This window comes from Ziziphus jujuba, chromosome 4 (genome assembly GCF_031755915.1).
Source record: "Ziziphus jujuba cultivar Dongzao chromosome 4, ASM3175591v1".
Classification (NCBI taxonomy): Eukaryota; Viridiplantae; Streptophyta; class Magnoliopsida; order Rosales; family Rhamnaceae; genus Ziziphus; species Ziziphus jujuba.
This window is the reverse complement of record NC_083382.1, coordinates 14635878-14660296: the sequence shown is the minus strand read 5'-3', so window position 1 is coordinate 14660296 and position 24419 is coordinate 14635878. Positions and strand designations below refer to the sequence as shown.

Sequence of the window (24419 nt, the reverse complement as noted above, 5' to 3'; positions counted from 1 at the left end):
ACTTGATAGGTGGGTTTATTTTTATTTTATTATATATATATCTATATATATATATATATATATATATATATATTTTTGTGGAAAATTACCTTCTGCAGTGACTCAACCGAGTGTTTTAGCCCCCCCCCCCAAAAAAAAAAACAAAAAAAAATTAAACAAATAAATAAAATAAACTTAGTGTTGTATAAATTTATATGCTGGATTTGAATTTATAATTTGCACCAATATTTTAGGAAAACGTACCAAAGTGCTGTTGTTTTTTTGGCAAATTTTAGATTGAGGTGTATGAAGCAACTATATATGCTTTCAACTCCTTCTAATCTAATTGATAGTCTTGTTGCTGATGGTCGATGCTTGAGACGTTATAGTTCTATTAGTCTTGCGAGGCAGTTTTATTTTAGATATGGGGTTTTGCCCCCATTATTACCCCTCCGCACGCACGGAAAAAACAAATAAATAAAATAAACCTACGTTTTTCAATTTATTTTAGAAAGAATTAGATGTATACATGACCAACATGAATTGATATTAGAATTGCTTTTTTTTAATTGGTTACTTCTTGCATTTTTATTTTAAGTTTTCATTACAAAAAATAATAATAATAATAATAATTGAATATTTTTAATTAATAACTACCAATTTAATAGGAGATTCCATTTAGTAATGGTCACTAGTTGTAGACAAAATAGCCAATTTTTTTAAAAATCAAAGCTCTAACAGATAAACAGGGCTCGAAATCCAATACAATATCATTTCGGAAAAAATGTACAAACAATAGGAACCTTTTTTTTTTTTTTTTGGCTAGTCTCCCATTAAATATGATTTTAATAGTAAATCTTTTTTAATTAACATTAGAATTATATCAAAAATTAGAATTTGAAATTTAATTGGCGAAGAATTCACTGATACATTAAAGTTCTATTTAAAAAAGTAAAACTCCACAAAACCAAAACATGTTTTTAGCATCAGGTGATAGCTAGGAGAGAGAGAGAGAGAGAGAGAGAGTGTGTGTGTGTGTGTGTATATATGAATATATGAATTATGAATAAGAGAATAGAGGTGTGACCCCCACAAATTCGGAGTACAGATCACCCAACCATACTACAATGCATTTTAAACAAACTATCGTCGACGATATGCAGCTGCGCCACAAAAAATCAAAACAAGCTGGGAAGATCTTTAAACCTAATAAATCCAAATCGTCATCCCAAGCTGCGGAATATGAACACATGAGGAACCAAATGAAGAATCAGAGCATGAAATTCATGCCTCCTCAACTCTACAGGGCTGTTACCACCAACGACATTGATTTCTTCCACTACCGTTCACCAAATCGTGATTTGGAGATTTCTCTTTTCGAGCAACAAACACCTCGAGGAGATACACTCCTTCATGTTGCAGCAAGCTTAGGCTATGATCAGCTTGTTCGAGAGATCCTCAAGAATTCTCCGAAACTAGTTACACTGAAGAACTCCGCAGGCTATCTCCCTCTCCATGTTGTTGCTAGTTCCGGACACCTTTCCGCACTCAAAATTTTGCTAGTCTCTGGAGAAAAGTTAAATCTTTCTAATTCTTGTAGTACCAGCACTAGTACTAGTAGTAGCAATGTGCTGCTAATAAGAGAGACGAATAATGACAAAGAGACAGCCTTGCATTTGGCATTGAAGAATCGACACAAAGGGATCGCCCAAATGTTGTTCGAGAAAGATCCAAAAGTGACACACTATGTGAACAGGGAAGGAAAATCTCCTCTGTATATGGCGGCTGAAGCTGGTTACATGGAGCTTTTTAAGGCCATGATGGAGCATCAAGATGGAAATAACCCTGATGATCTTATGAAACAAAAAGTTGTCCATGTTTGCATTGATGGAAAGAATGGAGATATGTAGTCATAATTGTCCTTATCTGTTATTGTCTTTATTGATCTATGTATATATAGAAATTTTGTTACAGTGTGGGGTATGCAAGTCTTATTACCGATGAAAGAACATAATAATAAGGCAAGATATATATATATATATATAGGAAATTAATTATCTCAAATTAAGATTGTTTTATAACACCAGGTATTTTGGACATTTTATTGCTAAAGAAGTGGATATCTGCCTTTACATCGGTTGATGAAAGAGGGAGAAATTCTCTCTCCTATGCGGCACTAGTAGGTTATACGGAAGGAGTTAAACGTATACTAATTGAGTTTAGAGAATCTTCTTATGTAGCTGATGAAAATGGCTTCTTTCCCATTCACATGGCATGTAGTAAAGGTCATATAGATATAATCAAAGAGTTTCTGCAGCATTGTCCTGATTCAGGAGAGCTGAACAATAATCAAAATCAGAATATTCTTCATCTAGCCGCAAAGAATGGAAGGGTCAAAGCAGTAAGATATATGCTAAAGAATCCTCAACTTCAAATTTTGATAAATGAAAGAGATTACGAAGGAAACACTCCTTTACACTTGGCCACAAAAGGTAGTCATCCTATGGTTGTTAGCATTTTGACATGGGATTCCAGAATTGACTTACAACTCATGAATGACGAAGGAAAGACGGCTCTTGACGTTGCTAAGAGTTTTAGCCCCAGGATGCCCCCATTTCGTGAGGTGTAATTCATTTTCTATTCAATTCAACTCTTATGTAATGTGTACCTTTCAAACCTTTAACACTTGATATATTACTAGATATCTAATATAAAGTGAGAATTATGTTTTTAACAGATCAAAATTGTATACGTATATGCTAACTAAATCTGCTATGGAGGATGAGCATGCCCAAATTATATCCAAAACAGCAAAATTGTGCAGACACATACACATGCAAAATTTAAATTTCCAAAGGCTTATGTCTCACATAGCAAAATTATGAAGATGTACGCATACACATACAAAAATTTAGATCTCTAAGGACCTTTTATTGGACTTTTAAGTTTAGTCTAATCAAACAACCTTTATTAAACATACATTCATCATCTTCTTTACTTTCTTATGCTAAAATCAGATTTTTGTTTTAAAAACACACATGTAAAGCCCAAAGATCAATAAAATTAGTTTCTTTCCCCCCCCCCCTCTCTCTCTCTCTCTCTCTCTCCTTGCTTCATACATACTTGCAAGAAAATAAATAAATAAATAAATAATGCCTGCTTTGCAGCAATTGACATGGAAAGCCTTGAGGCACGTCGGTGCTCCACGAGCTCAGAGCACAATCATTGGCATGCCTATTGACCCCCAAAACTCAAAACCAGAAGAGAATACTAAAGAACAAGTGCCGATAGAGACAAGATATGCGGAATTTTACAAGGATAGAGTTAATACTCAAGAGTAGACGGAGACAAGATACGTGGAATTTTACAAGGATAGAGTTAATACTCTTCTGTTAGTTGCAACGCTTATTGTCACCGTAACTTTCGCTGCCGGATTCTCGGTGCCCGACAACCATGATGATAGCACGGAGCCAAGCCATGGAATAATGAGACACTCAGTCTACAACAAGTTCATGTTTCATACATGCATAATCAGCAACTACATTGCTTTTTATAGCTCCTCTACAGCTGCTGTTGCCATAATTTGGTCACAATTAGGTGATCTTAATTTGGCAATTACCTCCCTTAGATTCGCGGTACCATTGTTGGGATTAGCTCTGACCATGGTCTCGATAGCATTCATGGCGGGAGTTTATCTGGTAGTGAGCAAAAACATAGGGCTTGCCTTTTTTGTCTTAGTCATGGGCTTGATTGGCGTCCTTGCTGTGTCACTGCTATTTGCTCCACTTTTTTTCCCAAGTTCCTCACTCCATCGCATTACACGCTACATTTTATATTATCCCTTCCATTTGTTGGTAATAGTTACAAGGAGTGATATTGTCGATGACAATAATATAATCTAAACAATATGGTTGTGATGCTATACTATTTAGTGTGATTTCTTGTGTATTGTAGTGAATTTTCACTTATATAATAATTTTTCTTCAACTACAATGGGTTTATACCAATGGTCATTATCATTTCCATTTGGGCTTGGCCCATTGAAATTAATCGATTGAAGGACAAGTATGTGGTATAATTTAGACAAATTATTCAAAAAGGAAAAACTTACATAGATTAAGATTTATTTTGTTTTTGTTAAAGACATTGAAAATATTTTTAGCAAAAAGAAAAAAAAAAGTTATTGATAATCTTCAAAAATTAAATAAAATATATATATACATATTTATTTTCTTTATGGTCACCTATATGTGCTAAACAAGCAAAAACACTAACCATATTTTAAAAGTACATTATTATCATCTTACTTAAGTTTTAAAATTGTAGGATTCTAGAGTAAGTGCATAATACGCAATGCCATTCCTATATTTATTTTGCCAAACAAAGTAACAGCGAATGATACAGCTAGTTGCCTATGATTACACATTCAATTTGTAAATAGCTCCCTTGTATTTTGATCATGACATCATTCAAAAAACAATCACAGAATTTGATAAGTTATACTTGGACGCAATCACGTTCTTCGTAATTTTTCCATTTATTGAGGATTGAATCCCTCCTAGGCTAACATTTTCCACCTATAAAAATTTACTCAAACAACTAGAATAACTAGTGGCGGACCCTTTTTTTTTTTTTTTTTCCCCAAGGGGCAACTACATAATGAATCATAGATTATTTTCTAGTACGTAGTTTTAAAAAAATAATAACATAAGCAAAAAATGCAACAAATTTAGTTTAGGTAACTAAAGTCCAACTGATTATGATATTCGTTATACCAAATATTTTTTCAGACCAAAATAATTAAAAGGCTAACAAGGCTTTTTTGGAAAATATATGTTCGATCAGATTGCTCTACTGATCATGAAATGTTTGTTTTAATGGTAAACTATTATTTCAAATTTAAAATAATTTTAAAGATATATAACTAATTAAAAAATAAATTAACAATGAAAAAATAATAATAGAAATTGTCACTAAAACCAAAGCTTACAATGTAATTACAACCAAAAAAAAAAGTTAATAAATACTATATTGTTGAAAATGTATATTTCTAATTTTAATTATAGACTTATTTGCTAATAATTAGTAGCTGATAATAATGTTATAACTAAGAAATTGCAAAAAAAATATTATCATAAGTATAATATAAATTTAGATAATTGAGATATGAAAGATATAAAAAGTATATATATATATATATATATTAAATAAATAAATGAGAAGATAATAAATATGCAAAAGATAATGAATATAAATGAAATAAAAAACTAAAACCAAAAATTAAATTAAAAAAAAATCACAATGAAAGTATTCTGCTGGCTTAGGTGTGGAGCATAAGTATAATAGATAGGGTAAATTGGTAAATGAAGTTAACAAAATTAACCGGTTTAGTGATGTCTCACTTTAGGTATGATCAAATAAACTTTCAATTTCATGACTATGGAACTTGAATATTTGCTCTTTTAGTTAGAGTCAAATTTTTTATAACTTATCTATTAACATTATTATAGAATTTGAATTTTTGTTTTTTTGATCAGAATTAAATTCCTTACCAACCTATGTATTAGCATTTAATTAAACACGCATACTATATAAAGATGGAGTTTTGTTTCACAAAGTGATGCAGTCCAGCATAAAATGAGCAACAACATACCTTCCCAAATGTGGGAAGACATGTGATGACCCCATATAAACTGAGTACATCTCCCAATAAAATAATACTATATATATTTTTATGAGATTGGCCTTGGCATTTCATAAAGAATTTAGATAAATATATTCGTTAAAAGGTACAGTGTCTAATATTAGTGTATAAATTATGACCTTAACTACAAATAACTTCTTATTGCTTATGCATAATTAGGTATACATATTCTAGAACCAAGATAATTTATTCAATTATTTTTCATATAAAAAATTACTTGGTTTTATGGAACACTCATATAAAGAAACTTGGAATACTTATTAATTATATGATATTTTTTGTTATTAATGTGATATTATGTGTATATGTACAATGGTGGACCCATCGAAATTTACTCCCCACAAAAAGAAAAAAGAAAAAAAAAGACTCATTGGTTCAAAAGAAATTAAAAAGCATTGAAAAATAACGAAACTAGTTTTGTTAACAATTAATCAACCAAAGTAAATTTAAAATAAGAAAAAATCTAAAATATAGATATCATAGATACACAAAAGATATATAATGAAATCATGTAGATCCAAGAGCATTTTCAATGGTTTTTTTTATTACTTATGTGGTAAAAAATTTAAAAGGCATTGATACTTGGGTAGTATAATATTTATCAAAAAAAAATTTTTTTTTCAAACCATTTGAGCCTATATGATCCGCTGATATAATCAAACGGATCACAATATGTTTTTTTAACACATTTTTAATTCGTAAATTTAACAATCCGGACGTCTGGAAACTAGAACCTGCCAAACTTGCTCTAATTGGTTCGTTCACCTTCTTTTTCTCTAGAACATGTTTCACATTTTCCTGTCCCTTCTCATTTTTTGACTTCTAAAATAGAGTTAATTTCAAATTAAATGTCTCTAATATAGAGTTAATTTGATAAGAAAGATGTTAATATTTAGCTGAAACAATAGTAATACTTAGATTATCAAATCTGTATTAAATTTTGAATACCAAATAATGCAACATTATTTTGTTAAATTCACTGAATTTATATGTTTAAATTATATTGATTAGTTTACATCGATTGAAAATTTTAAAAATATATAAATTTTTTGAATTATTTCATTCATTAAATTAACCTATTAAATTAACTTTTTGAAATGGAACTTTCAGCTTTAACAAATAACATTAAAGCACTAAGATAAATTGATAATTTTTGCATAATTTAATGAGATATTGGTATGGATGGGTAAATGCAACCATATGTGTATGTCCAATTATTTAATCAAAGAGATATTGATGTAGATGGGAAAATGAACTCATACCGGTAATAGCCAATTAAATTAGCATGAAAGTATATAAACTTTATTTTTGGTGTCCATATTAGTTTATCACACCTAATGTGTAAAATCAACTCGCAAATGTACGAATCATTTTCAAGTAATAAAGTGGAAAAATAGGATTGTCGTACCCAAGGAATTAAGAATTAAGTAATAAAGATAATTACGTTTTGATAATATTTGAATTAAAATTTAAGATGACAATTGAAAATAAGTAAACTAAATCAAACAAAAGCAATCAATTAAAATTAGATCAATTTCAAATAAAGAGAGTGTTAAATTAATAATTATGAATACTAGGGCATTTGATTTCACCACTAACTATTCCAATTTAATTACTTAAATATGTGAATTTAATTAACTAGTAATTTTGTTAACCACACTTAATCAAAAAATTAATCAAAAGTAGTTTGCACTCACAATTGATAATATTCACATAACTTAATTTATTCCTTCCGGTCTATAAATTAAATCATGCAAATTCATTAAACATAGATTAAGCAAATAATATGGCATGAGACATTACTATTTTTCAATCAATTATGCATTCATGTAAATCATTGGAGATCCATAATATTATCCTTTTCCAAGCTCAAATACTATTAAAATCATTCATTCCTTCCGGCTTATGAAAGCATTAAGCATACCAATGATTTATTAACAAAACATATTACTAATTAAACAAAACTCAACATATATTAAAGTAATTAAACATTCATAATTAGGGCTACATCATAGCCCTAGCTATGAAAATTAATTCATGAAAAAAATAAATTCAACATTCATAATTATTAAAAATAATAAGGTTCACAATTAAAGAGAAAAGAGAAGAAAATAAAAACTAGTGAAGAAATTCTCCTCCAAGAGCTTTCAAAGTCGTAGCCTTCTTCTCCAAGCAAGCCCATGTCTCTGTCCCTCCTCCAAGCTCTCCAATTGATCTTCTAAAACTCTAAAACTTTAAAATCCTAGAATCCTTAAGAGAACCTTAGAAACTCCCAAAATTTGATTTGTTTATATTTAAACCTCCTAAAAGCTCTTAAATAACTCTCTAAACTTCTTTATCTTCCTTCAATGTGGTGGGGGCTATATATTTAGGACCTTGAGAACCTTTTTCTTTATTTATTTTCAATGTGGGAGTCTTGGAAGATACATTTTTTAGGCTATCAAAAGGGTTGGACGAATTTCATGTGTAAAAAGGAAACTTGATATTATTTGCTCTCCAATACTTTCCTTTTCTCTAATTCTTTCTAAAAAAATGGTTAATTAGTCTAATTTATCCTTAATGAAGCATGTGACATGATATGTGCCTCATTAATGATAAATTAACCAATTATTGCCATTTGTCTTTATCTTGACTCTCAAATTGCCTTGATTCCCTCTTTTGATAATTGGTGGAGATTTAACTAGAATATTCATTTTTATAAATTCCAAACTTTAAATGATGATAACTCTTTGCACGCATTTCGAAATTCAAAAATAATGTGATATTTGAAATCTTCAGATCGTGATGATTCATATGACATCCACTTCCATCATGAAATTCCCGATAGAATCTTTATGGAATCTTCAAGATATCTTTTTGGAATCTTTTTAATGCTTAGTCCGTTCGAGCTCAATCTTGCTTCCCATCATAATTCGACCCAAGGAATCCATTTTTATGGTTATTTTCTTAAAATTCTTCCTCTCTCACCTAGATTAAGAAAAATACATAATTAAGTATCTTTCTATATCAAATTAACACAAACTAACAAATATTAAGCTATAAATATGGTATAAAATTATCAATATTTTAGACCTAACAACACCCATGGTAATTTGTGTATTTAATTAAGGATATATATCTTCATGTGGTTAAAAGTACTGATATACAATAATTATGTATGTATATTTAACTCGTAAAATAAAAGAGTACAAATGGTTTCATTTTTCCCATAATTAAAATGATATAAATGAACAAGAATGCTTTCTATTTCGGTCCGTTCAACTGGAAAACTCTGGTAATTAAATCGGTTAGATGGATGACAAATTATTAATTCAAACTTGTTTGAATTTAATAGCATAATTTCACGTTGAGGATAGTAAGTAAACAATGATACACAACCAATAAATTGATGCAAATAGGGGAGTCGTGTGATTTAGAATGGGAACCTGCATGTGAAAAATGAGAATTTAATGGCTTGGACTAACTAGTTTTGTCAGGACCCGTCCAAAATTCCTCACCGGAACCCTAGACAAACCCTGATCCTAGGGAAACTCTACCCAGTCCTCCAATGGAAATTCCGGCAGAACCTCCCCTAAGGGTTGAACTTACCACAATTTTTCCTGCACTGAAAATACACTTCTATATATACCACCTTATTCCTCCCACATTACTACAATTTAAGTTCCACAATTGGCAGCACTTCAATAACAATTATACAAAAAAAAATATAATGGAATTAATTCAATAAATAACCAATTAAAATATACCATCATAGATTCTCGTCCGTCCACACCACCCACTTAGTGCTACACATGACAATTACACTTCAATATCATGTTAAAAATATGCCAATGCATAACATAGAAAGAAAGGTAAAACAACATCACATTAACAACAAAATAAAAATAATAACAACGTTTTAACGATATTGGTATTAATGTAACTTGCCCAAGGGCTACCACATAACCACACCTGCCAAAGGGCTATCTCACCTACCCAAAGGCTACCACTTGTCCGAGAATTATTATACTTGCCCGATGGCTATCTTTCTTACCCATAGGTTGTTATACTTATCCGAAGGTATCATATGGTAGTAATAACAATATACTAACATTGATTAAGAATATTGGTAAGAAATTAAATCACAGTTAGATAACATAACATAAATACATAAAAATCATATCTTAAAATCCATAGCATAAAATGAAATATGCACACTCGTAATGGAGATACGTACGATACCTTCTAACATACTACGTGATCCATGATTCCAGCTGTCGCCACACCTTACTACCAATACAAACCAGGGTGGTTACCTATATTGGCCATCCGATCCCCTGGACTCGTAGGCAACATGATTATAGGGCTAGCTCTACATGGACCACATTTGTTCGCCGCCTCCGTATGGTGCGGTATATACAGAATAATATCAAATAATATAACATACAAATATATGTACGAACACACACACACACACACACATATATATATATATATATATATATATATATATACTTGATGCACCATACTATATACCAGTGGTGCCCTCCGATACCCAGCGTCCTGAGCACCGTCAGGCGGGAGGTTAAAGAGAGAAACTTGCATACGGTCACTTTGGCGTCCCGACAGCGCCGCTGCTAAAACCGTCATCCCAGCCATGGAGGGGGGCGGTTGATGCACATTCCATAAAACTTGCCTGCCCTTGGTCCAATGGCAACTCACGGGAGACATTACAACTTGCGCACTAATCACATCCACATCCACCTGTGCGCTAACCACATCCACAACTACATAACACCGGTACGTGTATGGGTGCATCTAAAATAAATAACCATATTTATTATTAAAATATGCAATTTTTTCCAAAATTCACCATGGGAATTATACCATTTTTTGAATTCACTGTCCCACATTTTTTTCCTTAATAACACCAGCATAAGTCCACCGATAATAATATACAATTAATTATTTTCCCCAAATCGTAAAATCAATCAAATAATATTCCAAGGATATAATTATATGATTTGAGACCACCAAACTTAAACCAATATTTTCTTCAAAATATTTAAACCAAATCATACCCAAAAATAATATTAAAATCCAAATACACTTAATTAAATGAAAACACCTTGCTCATACGTAATGAATACAATTAAATCACAATAATAAAAATCAAGAATTCTTTAATAAACCAAATTTCCATTTAGCATCAATAAACATAATAAAATTTAAATCATAATTTCATAAAATTTGTCTCTTCCACAATAATTCAATATAATCAATTTCGCAAATCTTCAAATTAATTCATACTAAATGTCAGTAGAATCACATACAATTCCACAAATAATTAAGCATATAAAGATACATTTTATTAGCTGTTATAACTTCATAGTAACCTCCCAGTACGTGGAAGAAGCTAAGAATTTCGCCTCCTTTATCAATGAATTGGTAGATTCACTGTCATTGTTACCATTTTATTTGTGTGATCATCCGCTATTCATTCTGTTTACAGAAAATGTATAGACGAGAGAAAACACAAGAGACATCATACAAGTGTGAAAAGAAAATCCATTCTCGAGCAAATAGAGCGCTCAATCGACGAGGCTGACAAACATTCATGTGGTGAAGTTGGTGGAGAGCTTTGTCAGCCTCATCGATTGAAGCTCTATTTGCTCAAGAATACTCGAAAAGAATGATGGGTATTTCTTTTCACGCTTGTATGATCTCTCTTGTGTTTTTCTCGTCTATACATTTTCTGTAAACAGAGTCTATACATTTTCTGTAAACAGAATGAATAGCAGATGATCACACAAATAAAATGGTAACAATGACAGTGAATCTACCAATTCATTGATAAAGGAGGCAAAATTCTTAGCTTCTTCCACGTATGCAGATCAAACAAAATGGGGTAAAGAGGTAAGAGTGAAATCGATGGACAATTCATTTTCCTTGTTAGTTCTTTCATTGATTATTTTTTGGCAAACCAGGTGGGTTTTCTGTATTATGCAGTTGCAGAAGATTACTTGACGAGGTTCACTTTACAGTGCAAAGGTTGGACTTCTGTGTTTCATGCCACATCAGTGCCCCAATTTTTGGGCACTGCCACAACGAATTTGAATGACCTATTGACTCAAGGCATTGGATGGAGCTCTGGATTGATGGATGTTGGTCTCTCTAAGTTTTTCGCTTTTATATATGGTCCTTCAAAAATGTCTTTTCTCGGGAAAATGTGCTATGCTGAGCTTTCATTCTTCCCTCTCTATTGCCTGCCTCTTTGGTGCTTTGCTACTGTCCCTAAACTCTGTCTATTGAATGGCACCTCTATATATTTTTTTGAGGTATAACATCTTGAAATGATATAAATGTTTGAATTCGAGTTTTTAATATAATGTGATTTCCCCTAATATGAAATTCTATATGGTGTAACAGGTCTCAAACCCATTTTTTATCATATTTCCTTTCATATTTATGTCATCGAGCATTATACTTTTGTATGAAATATTCATAACTGGAAGATCATTTCGATCATGGATAAACGAACAAAGAATATGGATGATAAAATCGATTACTTCTCACTTGTATGGATGTTTGGATGCATTCATGAAGAGAATTGGCATGAGAAAAACCAGTTTCTTGGTGACAAACAAAGTCGATGATGATGAACAAGCTATGCTATACACAAAGGGTTTGATTGATTTCCGAACTTCAGCAATGTTTCTTGCTCCACTGGTAACCCTAATGATGTTGAACATGGTTTCCTTTGTTGTGGGAATGGCAAGGCTAGTCCTTGTGGGAGATTTGGAGAAATGGTTTCTTCAAGTTTTGATACCATTTTATATCTTAGTAATGAGTTTTCCTATCATGGAAGGACAAGGGAAGAATTCCTCCATCAATGGCCATTTTCTCCGCTTCTGTTACATTGCCCTTGATTTTATTGCCACTAGGATCTAGATTTTTAATGTATTAAATATCATATTACTTAGGTACCTATTTCTTTTTTTTAAGATGCATAATAATTATATATATATATATATATATTTCAATGTAAAAAATAAAGCTATGTCTGTTAGCTTTCTAATTTTATGAAATTTATATTTGGTTTTAGCGATTGTCATGTGTTGAATTAATTGCGATGGATAAGAAAACTGAGAGATATATAACAAATCTTTTTGGAATATTAATTAAGTGCATGCATAAAGGCTACTAACATGCAATGTGTAATCTTTAGGGAACAATTTGTAAAGGATACAACTTAAAAACAAATATTATCAAACTCCTTGTTTCAATTTATTTGGTTCTCATCCTCTCTCGCATCTAGACCTTTTTAATTAGTGAATAGAAAAATCTGAAATGATATAGACCAACAAGATATACAGATGAACACTGGTTGACCAAAAAATAAAGATATAGATAGAAATTGAAAACTCAAGATGATTTTTCTTTTTTTTTTTTTTTTTTTTGGGTGCTATTTTGGGTGAACATAAGCATGAAAAGACCATCTACATTTACCACACTGTGCTATACACTTATAGATTAAACTGTATAACATATCAAATTCCTGAATAACACAATTTAAAAAAAGTTAAGTGAGATTGATGATCTAAGGAGCCAGGGCTTGGTTGTACTCCCAAGTGTGAAGGCGATATCCATGTACACCATATTGAAAAGCCCCTCCAAATAGATGGTTGAAACCTCACCTTTCTCTTTTTTTCCATTTATAGAGCGTACAAAAACAGTTGCAACTCACATGCATCATCTCAAACATTTCACCGCCACCATCAAAGAATCGGATGGCAGCCAGGCAAAAGCCATTAATATAGTTCCCTATGCCCACCCCACCATGACTCGAACGCAGCACGTCTTGGCTTGGGTAGCACCGGCATTAATATAGTTTGTTTTATTTGGTCGACTTTTGTGTATTAAAGGACAGAGTATTAAGTGGGAAGACGCATCCTCCTTAAAGTAATAAATACGTGACGAGGAAAAATAAACAAGGCAAAAAGTATTGAATAACGTGAGCGAGTTTAACATTACTATTGTGGAAAAAACAGAGAATAGAATGGAGGATTTTCGGGAGGAAAAAATATATATATATATCTCATATTCAAAAAAATTCTTCAAGACTAAAAAACATTTGGTATTTTTATTGAGCTTTATGAATTTTTTTGACTGTCTGTTATTTTTTCTGGGCACTTGAAACTTTTTTAACCATATGGTAGTTTTTTAGACCCTTAGATTTTTTTTTTTTTTAACCATATGGTAATTGGGCTCTCAAAATTTTTTTTACCATGTGATATTTTTGGAATATATATATTTTTTTATATCTCGAATTTTTTTTTAATATTTGGCATTTTTTTCTAGCACCCATAATTTTTTTAACCATCAAATTTTTTTTTTTTTTTGTGCTCTTGGAATTCTTTGAACATTTAGTATTATTATCGAGCCCTCAAAAACAATTTTGAATATCAAGTATTTTTTATCATGCTCTTGAAATTTTTCTTACCATCTGGTATTTTTTTGAGCTTTTAAATAATTTTTTTGAATATTTGATTTTTTTGGAGTTTTCAATTTTCTTTATCATTTGGTATTTTTATCATGCTCTCAAAATTTTTGTACCATCTGATTTTTTTTTTTTTTGGCTCTCATAATTTTTTAATATTTGATTTTTTTTTTTTTTAACATCTGGTATTCTTTTAGGCACTTAAATCTTTTTTTAACCATCTGATTTTTTTTTATGATCTTGAAATTTGTTTTGAACATTTGGTATTTTTTATTATGCCCTCAAAATTATTTTTTTTACCACCTAGTACTTTTTTGAGCTTTTGGAATTTTTTTTAAACATCGGATAGGTTTTTTTGGGGCTCTCAATTTTTTTTTTAATTTTTTAAATGAGAAAATCTAAAAAGAAATTAAAAAATCAGATTTAAAGGTCACATGTGCCACATATGACCCTATTTGATTCATAAATCATGCTTTCTTTAAAATGCTTGGTTTAATTCATAAATTTGTAAAGTTATATATATATATATATTGAATATTCTTAATTATAGTGTTGCCCACAAATCTTAATCAGAGATAATTTTAATTCGTCGACGTAATTTCTCCTTCAAAGATCTCACCCATACATTTTTTATTTTTTATTTTTAGTAATCTCACCTATACATTTGAGTTCTTGTGTGTAATTTTTTTTTTTTCATTTTTTGACAAAATACTTTAATCTTTAATATGATCTTGTTTAATATCACTAATATCTTTAACACGAAATCATCCAATCAAAACACTAAATGAATTATACTTAAATAGTATATTAAATAAGGAAAACATGCATATACTTGCATAAGGTTTGGTTCGTCTTTTAGTTTTGTTTAGTTTAGTTTAGATTTTTTTCTTCTTCTTCTTCTTATTATTATTATTTTATGGTCATTTCAAAGAATTAATTAATAAAAGTCGTACATACCAGGTTGAGGATTCCAATGGAAACAAAAAATGGTAAAATGTGGAAGTGAAGTTTGAAGATCATTTAAATTTCTCAAAATTTTCCTTCTAACTTTCACCAGAATCATATGATAAATACTTGATGAATATTTATCGGAGATAGCTACCCAAAAATTTCCACAAAACAAACCTCTATGGGAAATTCATATAGTAAAATACCCAACTAGCAAAGCAGCTGGTAATATCATATTCAAGTTTCACCATGCACTTGGCGATGGCTACTCTTTAATGGGTGCTCTTCTTTCTTGTCTACAAAGAGCTAAAAATCCTTCTCTTCCTCTAACATTTCCTACACTTCAAAGCTCCAAACTTAAAAGAAATAGAAGCATAATTCATCGTCTGCCTCAAATTTTCTCTTCGATATTATATACCATACTAGAATTCGTTGGAGTCTTATAAAGAGCAACTTTTTAAAAGATGATCAATCACCAATAAGGTCTGGGAATTATGTTGGAGTTGAATTTCAGCCAACAATATTAACTACCATGATGTTCTCTCTCGATCAAGTGAAATTAATCAAGAATAAGCTTGCAGTAGGAAGATTATAACTAACTCTATATAATATATACAATAAGGCTCTTATCTATGATCTTGAATTAAATTTAATGTTTATGAATAACCTAACACTAATAGGCACTTCTAAGTGCTAATAGAGGAGCCTACAAGGGTTTATAAACCGTTTCTAGACTTTATGTTAATGTAGTATTTGGATAGGAGGATTTTAATAGATATATAAAATTTTGTCAATTTTTTCCCTTAATTAGTAGTATGCTTTTTTTTAGCAAATATAACTATTTGAATGCATGCTTGCATGGTTGTTTAAAATGTTGTAAATTATCTTATTTAAATCATTAATTTAATTTGTTAATTAATATTGTATTCATAACTGAATTAATTAATTTCTATTTTAACATAGCATACTATAAACGACGTGATTTGTGGAATAATATTCTTTGGCGCTCGACTATACATGCAAGAGATTAACGAAGAATCAACAAACTCGAATTGCATAGCAATTGTGTTGTTGAATACAACGATGCTTATGGATTATGCTTCTGTTAATGAGATGATGAAACCTGATTCCAAAACGCCATGGGGAAATCGATTTGCTTTTTTGCATATACCAATTCCCAAAATCAGAAATGATCAATTTTCAAATCCATTGGATATTGTTCGGTATGCCCAAAAAGTAATGGGGAGAAAGAGAAAATCTTTATCTGTTTACCTCAACGGCAGGCTATTGGAGATGGTGAAGAAACTTAAAGGCTATGAGGTGGGTAATTTTTCTCATTAATTAATTTTAAACTACATATCTAATTTAATTCTAACCCATTAATCACCATTAGAGGATACTTATAATGAGTAAGTTATAGTTAATAACTATGTTAATTTGATATCGTATTCATTATAAGTATCCTCTAATATAACCATATTTCTCTTTTATAAAAACATAAAAGAACATATATAGTGTAGCCCCAATTTGGTTGGACTATACTTTAAATAATCGAGCTTGCCTATTCATCAAAAGATCCATATTTTATTAGTTTAGCGTCAACAACATTTAAAAACATGAGATGATCGTGAAAATTTCTTTGAAATTTTTATATTTTCAAAGGATGGATAGGAAATTTTAGCCCTACCTAAAAAAAGGTTAAATTTTCAAAATTTTTCACAGAAATTACTATATTTCCACAAAATTTCTATTGAAATTTCAATATAATATCCACGTCAATTGTTTTTTTCATAATTTTTATCAAAGTTTCAGAAGTTTTCATGAAAGTTTTGTGAAAATTTTTCAAAAAATTTGACAAATATTGTTTATGTTTAATTGTTTAACTATCCATTATATTTTTTACTATAATAAATTTGATATTTCTATAAATATTATAAAGTAGATATAAATTACAATATAGGCAAAAATACAAATATATATGTGAAATAAATGATAAATATTATATTATAATAATAAAGTATATAAATATTATAAAAATGTGCATGAAATATTTTCACTGCAAATATAGTTAAATGAATTGATGAAATGATTATAGTATGTTATTAAGCAGTAACTCATTAGTACTGTTTCAAACTCAACTATAAGAAAATAATAATTTTCCATATAGTCAACTGATATCATATAATGATTATAAAAAAAATATAGCCACATTAATACAAAATCTATATAATTGGTGTATTTTCAATTATATTCACAATTATGAAGAAAATATAACTTTTAATAATTACTTCTCATATAAAGAAAAGATCAATAATTTTTATCCACCTAGAAATTCTATAATATATAATATAATCATAATAATTATTTTATATATTTTAATTAATAAATAGTTTTACCAAATATGTATTTTTTATTGATAATAATATATTTATGATGATTAATGCTTACAATACATGATTAACTAAAAGAAATACAAAATTCATCCAATATTTTTGTAATTTTTATAGCTAGTTTGACATTTAATTAATTAAATAAGTTAATCCAAAAATTTCACTAAAAATCTTTATTTTAAATAAATTTTTATTAATTTTAATCAATTTTATAATTTTTATCGATATTAAATAATTTTTGATATTTTTATAAATAGTTTCATATTTTATACTTTTAATATTTGGATGTATATTGATTTTTTGGAAGTTGTGTTAACCCATAATTTTTTTGGTTCCCCTAAGCACAGCAAAAGTACCAGGATAATAAAATAATCTTTCTTTATCTGAATTTAAATAAATATGAAAATTATTTTATTCTAGGCAGCGGCAAAGGTCATGTACAACACGATGACAAATGCAACCATGGTTATTTCAAATATGATTGGTCTGGTGGAACAGATGGCTCTGGCTAATCATCCTGTTAAGGGCTTATATTATTCCCTGGCCGGGACACCCGAGGTACATAAATTGAATCCCGATTTCTTTATTTATTTATTTTTATTTTATGTTTGTGTATACTTGTGTTTCAAAAACTTAAAATACATACTGTACATATGTTTAATTGTAAATTTTTTTAATAAAATGGTTTTATATTATTCGTTAAACTGGCCAATGGTAGTTGGAATTTTTTTTTTTTAATCATTAACAGTATTATATCATTTTTATGTGTTCTATTTTGTTTTGTTTTTTTTTTTTTTTTTTTTGTTTTGGTAAATTTTTTTTTGATGTGTGTGTTGCTTTTATATTAAGTTTTTATTAATTAGATAGGTTTTTATTTTATATTATTGTTGGATTTTGTAGGACCTGGAGATAAGCATTGTGAGTTACATGGGGAAGCTGAGCGTTACCTTTGGAGCTAAAGAAGGGCGTATAGACCTGCAGAAGTTCAAGTCATGCATTGAACAAGCTTTTGACACCATCTTCAAAGCAGCACAAAACTTTTAATAGGACTAGGATTTTTTTTTTTTTTTAAATGAATAATAGGACAAGCCTTTGAAAGATAAATCGTAAGGCATAAATTAGTTTCCTTAATATATATTGGATTGCTTCACGATGGACGCTTCACGCCCCATTATATTTGCTAAGACGTATAATTTCGATACATTATTATTATTATTTTACATTTTAGTTAGAGTGTGAAACTTCTTCTATAAAATAAATGTGCAACTCTATGTGTGGATACATATATATATATATATATATATATATATTTATCTTTATATACGTGCCTATCAATATTATTATTGTTGTTGTTGATATTATTGCTATTATTATTATTATTATTTGTGTATAGTTCCATTTATATTTGAGAAAATTTTATCACGTGAATGTAAGGCTAAGTCAAAGTTAAAAAAAAAAAAATTATAGAAATTTTGTTTTTCCAACAAATAGAAAGGAAATTTAGATCTCGAATCAAAATTGATAAAATTTTTATAAAATCTATGAAATTTTTTTATATTTTTTCATAATTTATATAGAAGTTTTTATTAAAATATCTACATTAATTCTTTTATAATTTCGTTAAAAAAATTATAATTTCCATATAAATTTTGAAGTAGAAAATTTGAAAATATCAATTAAATTAATTTTTTTTAATTTTTATTAAAAACTTTATAAACATTATTGATGTTTAGTAAAACTTTTTACTCAACTAAATTTATTGATAGCTCTTTTTTTTTTTTTTTTTGGCCTTTTAATTGCCTTACAAAAATTAAGCAAATAAAATATAAAATTTATCAAACAAGTCTACTTATCCCATTCGTAGGAAAAATTAGTGTTATAAGTCACAAGTTTACCTATTTATTATTATTTTTTTTACAATAATAATTTTAATATTTGTATAAATATTATAAAGTAGACAAAAATTAGAGAATAAATAAAAACTGTGTAAACTAAATTTATAATTGTGCATACAGTTAATCGATATCTAATAATGATTATCGTCAAGTATAGTCATATTTAATACAAGATTCATATGGTTGACATATTAACAATTACATACAAAATTATTAAAGAAAATATTTTAATAATTACTTCACATATATTATATTTTAAAATGAAAATAAAAAAGAGGCTAATAATTTTTAACCATTAAAAGGTCTATATTGTATTAAGATGATATTTATAAAATATAACGTAAATGTAATAATTATTTTATATATATCTTAATTAATAAATAATTTTATTAAATATGTTTTTTTTTCTTTTTTGCATATTTCTTATTAGCAATTATATATTTATAATCATTAATGCTTATCATAAATTAATTAGTTTTAGAAAAGTATAATATTCATTCAATATTTTTGTAATTTTTATAATCAATTTGATAATTAATATATTGAATAGACTAATTCTAAAGTTTAAATAAAAATTTTTATTTTTAAAAATAAATTTTCATCAATTTCTATCATATATATAAGTTTTTATCGATATTTAATAATTTTTAATATTTTTATGGATATTTTTATATTTTGAATTATTAATTTTTTCCTCGATATCGATTTTTTAAACTTTGAATCAAATGAACTATGTTTTTTTATAATTTTTTATTTATTTTAGAAGATGGGATATAAAATCTTTACAATTTAAATTTATAAAGTAATCAATTAAGTTGTCATATATATATATATATATATAAATTTTATTGGTAAAGGTCATTGTTAGTAACTGTTCTACATTTGCTACAAAATTGAAAATTAAGAGTTTTAATTGGAAATTTTTAAATTATAAACCCATGGTAGAGGTAATAAATGCTTTTAAACATTTAATTTTATTTTTGCTATATATATGATATTAACATGCTTTAGGGGGGAAAAAAATGTCTTTCAAATAGAAAGGCCTCTTTCGCCCTTGTGCCACATATGTACCGTCCATGCGATGGGTTGTTTTTTTCTTCTGCACCATCCAATAATATTGCATAGTATTAGGGGCTATGATATTAACTATTAAGGAGATGAATTGAAACAAAAATATAATATGAGGGGTTATAGTCAAATCTTTCCAAATAGGGACGTTTTCTGCTTAAAAGAAAACAAAAGCAAAAGGGTTGAAATGAAATTTAACTTTAAGAAATTAAAAATTAAAAAAAAAAATCCAAAAAATTTATAGCTGCATAAGAAAAGAGAAACGAGAATTGTTTCGGCGACATTGTCTTATTATTCATTTAAATGGTGGAGCAGAAGAGCAAAATAAATAAGTTAGTGCGAAATGATATTAGTGCATATACATCCTCTTTACCCTTCCAAACTTAGAAGTGAATTCTGTAAACCCCAAAATTCCTTTCTATCTTCGACTACACTTTTCTGTTCCTCTGGCTCAGTTTCAAGCTGAGCTCTATTGCTTCTTTCCGGTGCTTTTGCAGGAAAAATCAAAACACCCACGAAGCCTCTTCTCAGGTAGAATCGGTTTTCCCTGTAAAAAAATAATAATAATAATAATAAAAATAAAAATTCATTGCAACTCAGTTCCATTTACTGTGTAATAATTTGGACAAAACCGTTGTTATTCGATGAACTCGTTATTACATTTACTCCTATATACTAATCTAATTAAACGGAAAACCCATTCTGGGGATTTATGAAATTTGGTGTATTGTAGATTGTTTTTGCAAAGCGGTTCTCTGGTTTTGATGCGTAAAATTAAAAAATAAAAAATACATAAAAAAAAAAAGGGAAATCGGCAATAGAAAAGTGTTTTTGCCGTTTTGATTTTTGAAATGGGTTTTCCATAAATAATAATCCGACACTCTGTCCTTTCTCATTCACGAGGTGTTTCTGCCAAAGAAAATTTGGAAAAACTGTATTATCTTAACTTGTGTTTATTTTATAATTATTCCCTTTATATTGTTGCATATATGAATGTGGGCAAGCTAATATCTCTGACAATAAAAGCAAGGGCTGATTCCATTTAGCAAGTTGTCTTTTCAAAAATATGTTCTTGGCTTTTAAATTGGTATATCCAACAATAATATTGTATAAATCATAATCTTAACAACTCAAAACTTTTCATTTCATTGCTTATGCACGGTTATAACTTATATGTACCTACTAATGGGGCTGAGATCATATTTGTAATTTGTTTATCCAATACCCTGGTATAGGGAACACTCTCCATTAAAGAATATGCAAGCGAAATTTTATGTTACTCAATGTACTTTGATTACCTTTTGAGTTCTTTGTTGTGTTGATCTGAATATTGAATTTGATTCTTTGTCATTCTGAATTATAGAGCTTCTCGGCTCTGGCAGCTGATTCTTCATGGGACAGGGGGAGTGTATGGAGCACTATGGCCTTTTATATGTTCTGTTTATACATTCCTTTGAGTTTTGGAGGCATGTCTGTGGTTTCTCAAATATTGCAAGAGCCTAATCTTGATCCACAAACTGAGGTCGGCATATTTCTTGACTTTTATGATAATTCTGATTACAACTGTATTCATTTACACTCTTTGATGTTGGATAAATGTTAGACATGATAAGAGAATGACAAAAGGCTTAGGGGAGTACTTTCTTTCCCCCTTACATCTCCACATAAAATTTGCTTACTATGGAATGTCAGACATGGTAAGAGAATGATGAAAACACAAATAAAATTTGTTTAATATGGCAATATCCTCACTCCATGATCATCCATGTAGCCAGGTATGGATTGACAAGTAAATTTTCAGTTTCTATGGTTTGATCTGGGATGGCATCTGCTTGTGTCCCTTCCAATCTTCACTTTTGGAATGAATCTGCTCCTCAAGGTTTCTTAAGGCATCAGTTGTATAAGCAGCTATGCAGCTTTTATGACAGTTTAGGCTTTCAATGGTGTATGTTAATCATTCTGTCTCAAACTTTTCAAACTTTACCTTTTCTTTTTTTTTTGGTTCCCTCTCCCTCCCTCCCTCTCTCTCTCTCTCTCTCTCTCTCTCTCTCTCTCTTAGTGCAGGCAATATCACTGCTTGTAGCACAGATTCTTAGGCTCATTGGAACTTTGCTTCTACTTAAATTCACTGTCAAGCCACAATATAATTTCATGAACTTCTTCAAAGCTACAGATTTGTCAAAAGATAGGAACTGGCTATTGGCATCAGCTATTGGATTTGGGTTTCTTTTCTCATTGGTTTCTATTATGTCGTTCCTTGCAGACAAAGCCTTTGAACTCAAGGTTGGCATGACAAACTTATCTCCTTCTGAATTTGTTGTATAAACACTAACTTACTAAAATGGGTACCAAAATTTTTGGATCTGTTACTTCAGCTTATGGCCATATTTTTCCGGTCATTATTTGGAGATATGAAAGCCAAATGTAGTAGCATTCTCATTTTCAGTCTCAAGAACTGATTAGGTAAATGTTGAAAACAAGTGAAGGAATCATGTCATTTCTTTTGCCCAGTCCACATGTTTCTATTGTATTGTTGGATAAAATGTAATAGGCATACTAATTTAATTGGAACAGAACATGGAAAGTGCTTTTGACAAAATTACGATCTCATTTGGTTGTGTTGACCTTTGAATTGTGGAAGACACACTAGTACTTAAAGATGGGTTTCCAGTTATAGAAGGGAGATCATATCCTTTCGATAGAGCTTAATAAAATGTTTCTGCTATTGGTATATTTTCTTTAACAATTTTTCTGTGATTTTAGCATCATTTGAAATCAGCACCATGCTTAGGATCTAGTTTAATTTAGTCTAGTTTAAAGACAGGTTTGAATTGCTAGAATAACATTGACCGGTTGTAATTAACATAAACTGGTGCAGGTTAATAGGACTCTTAGAAAGAGGTCTAAAAGGGCATAGATTACTTTATTAGAAAATTATGCCGAGTTAGTCTTACATTAGCTTGGGAACAAATTTTAAGATTTCATTTGTCAGTAACTTTCTCTCTCGAGCTTTTCAAGTCTGCTAATTTTTCCAATCCATTTTTGTTTCTCAAGTATAAAAATTATTCATTATTCTACTTTTATGGGTCGCCACTCTTTGTTCCACCTATACAGGGGCCATTTTACCTAATTTTTTCAAAAATCTGCATCGGAGCATTATACATCTGATCCCCATAAGGTTTAAATAATGTATTATGGTGAATTTTTGGCTTATTCTCTAGCTGCTCTAGATTTTCCTATAGGGTTACTTATTCTTTATATTTTATTAGTTTTCTTGATTGCATATGATTCATGTTACTTTAAGACATGTTAATTAGCGGGGTCACAAAAAAGGATGTGGTTTGAAAGTTGTGTAAATACTGTTACACTAGTCTATCATCTTAGCTATTCTACACTGAATTGATTAATGCTAACAGGCTGTCAACAACCCTGTAGTCAAGGAAATACTTGTCAGCGCCAACATCTCAATGGCTACTTTTGTTCTTGTATGCTGCTTTATCACTCCCGTACTGGAAGAAATCGTATACAGAGGATTTTTATTGGCATCGATTTCTACCACAATGAAATGGCCGCATGCAATTCTCGCGAGCTCCACTGTTTTTGCTGCAGCTCATTTATCTAATTTTGCTTTTAATTAATAAAATAATATTTTTTTAAAAAAAATTTAGAAAGATTCTTGTTTATTTTGTTTGTTTTTAGATTTTTTAAAAATTAAATTAAAAAATAAAATTAATACATATTTAACAATAAAATAAATAATTTTAATATTATAAAATTTATGTGATTAAAAAAATATTTCTAATTAATAGATCTAATGAGTTTATTATCTATTATTATATTTTATCTGTTAAAATTTATTAATTTATTAAATTTTATTGAATGATATTTATACGAATGGTCAATTTAAATCCATCAATTACAATGTGAGTTTACTGCTACATCTAATTTATTAGAAC

At 29.3% G+C, this 24419-nt stretch overlaps 3 protein-coding genes and 1 pseudogene across 4 annotated transcripts; all 4 read left to right on the top strand.

The window, feature by feature from the left end:
- Positions 1-1179: 1179 nt before the first annotated feature.
- Positions 1180-3881, top strand: LOC132803551 (protein ACCELERATED CELL DEATH 6-like; annotated as a pseudogene).
- A 5028-nt stretch (positions 3882-8909) lies between these two features.
- LOC132803550 (cellulose synthase-like protein G2) lies at positions 8910-12613 on the top strand. The gene is made up of 3 exons (XM_060816771.1): positions 8910-8957; positions 11650-12000; positions 12092-12613. The coding sequence occupies exons 1-3, from the start codon at positions 8910-8912 to the stop codon at positions 12611-12613; spliced, it is 921 nt and encodes a 306-aa protein (XP_060672754.1).
- A 3514-nt stretch (positions 12614-16127) lies between these two features.
- On the top strand, positions 16128-18544 carry LOC132803549 (wax ester synthase/diacylglycerol acyltransferase 4-like). Its single transcript, XM_060816770.1, has 3 exons — positions 16128-16430; positions 17921-18058; positions 18401-18544. The coding sequence occupies exons 1-3, from the start codon at positions 16128-16130 to the stop codon at positions 18542-18544; spliced, it is 585 nt and encodes a 194-aa protein (XP_060672753.1).
- Positions 18545-20766: 2222 nt separating this feature from the next.
- Positions 20767-24133, top strand: LOC107417298 (uncharacterized). Of its 2 annotated transcripts, XM_060816582.1 has the most exons (4): positions 20767-20994; positions 21827-21985; positions 22528-22746; positions 23880-24133. In XM_060816582.1, the coding sequence occupies exons 2-4, from the start codon at positions 21884-21886 to the stop codon at positions 24099-24101; spliced, it is 543 nt and encodes a 180-aa protein (XP_060672565.1). In that variant the 5' UTR covers positions 20767-20994; positions 21827-21883; the 3' UTR covers positions 24102-24133. The 2 variants fall into 2 exon arrangements, with proteins under 2 accessions (XP_060672565.1, XP_060672564.1); XM_060816581.1 differs by lacking the exons at positions 20767-20994; positions 21827-21985 and having other exon boundaries at positions 22015-22746.
- The last annotated feature ends 286 nt before the right edge of the window (positions 24134-24419 follow it).

Excerpts from the sequence above, each read along its gene's own strand:
- LOC132803550 (XM_060816771.1), top strand. The coding sequence starts at position 8,910 with ATGAACAAGAATGCTTTCTATTTCGGTCCGTTCAACTGGAAAACTCTG. Across the intron at positions 8,958-11,649 it reads CGTTCAACTGGAAAACTCTG|GTGGGTTTTCTGTATTATGC; the intron begins GTAATTAAATCG and ends TTGGCAAACCAG. Across the intron at positions 12,001-12,091 it reads CCTCTATATATTTTTTTGAG|GTCTCAAACCCATTTTTTAT; the intron begins GTATAACATCTT and ends ATGGTGTAACAG.
- LOC132803549 (XM_060816770.1), top strand. The coding sequence starts at position 16,128 with ATGCAAGAGATTAACGAAGAATCAACAAACTCGAATTGCATAGCAATT. Across the intron at positions 16,431-17,920 it reads AGAAACTTAAAGGCTATGAG|GCAGCGGCAAAGGTCATGTA; the intron begins GTGGGTAATTTT and ends ATTTTATTCTAG. Across the intron at positions 18,059-18,400 it reads CCCTGGCCGGGACACCCGAG|GACCTGGAGATAAGCATTGT; the intron begins GTACATAAATTG and ends TGGATTTTGTAG.
- LOC107417298 (XM_060816581.1), top strand. The coding sequence starts at position 22,285 with ATGGCATCTGCTTGTGTCCCTTCCAATCTTCACTTTTGGAATGAATCT. Across the intron at positions 22,747-23,879 it reads ACAAAGCCTTTGAACTCAAG|GCTGTCAACAACCCTGTAGT; the intron begins GTTGGCATGACA and ends TAATGCTAACAG.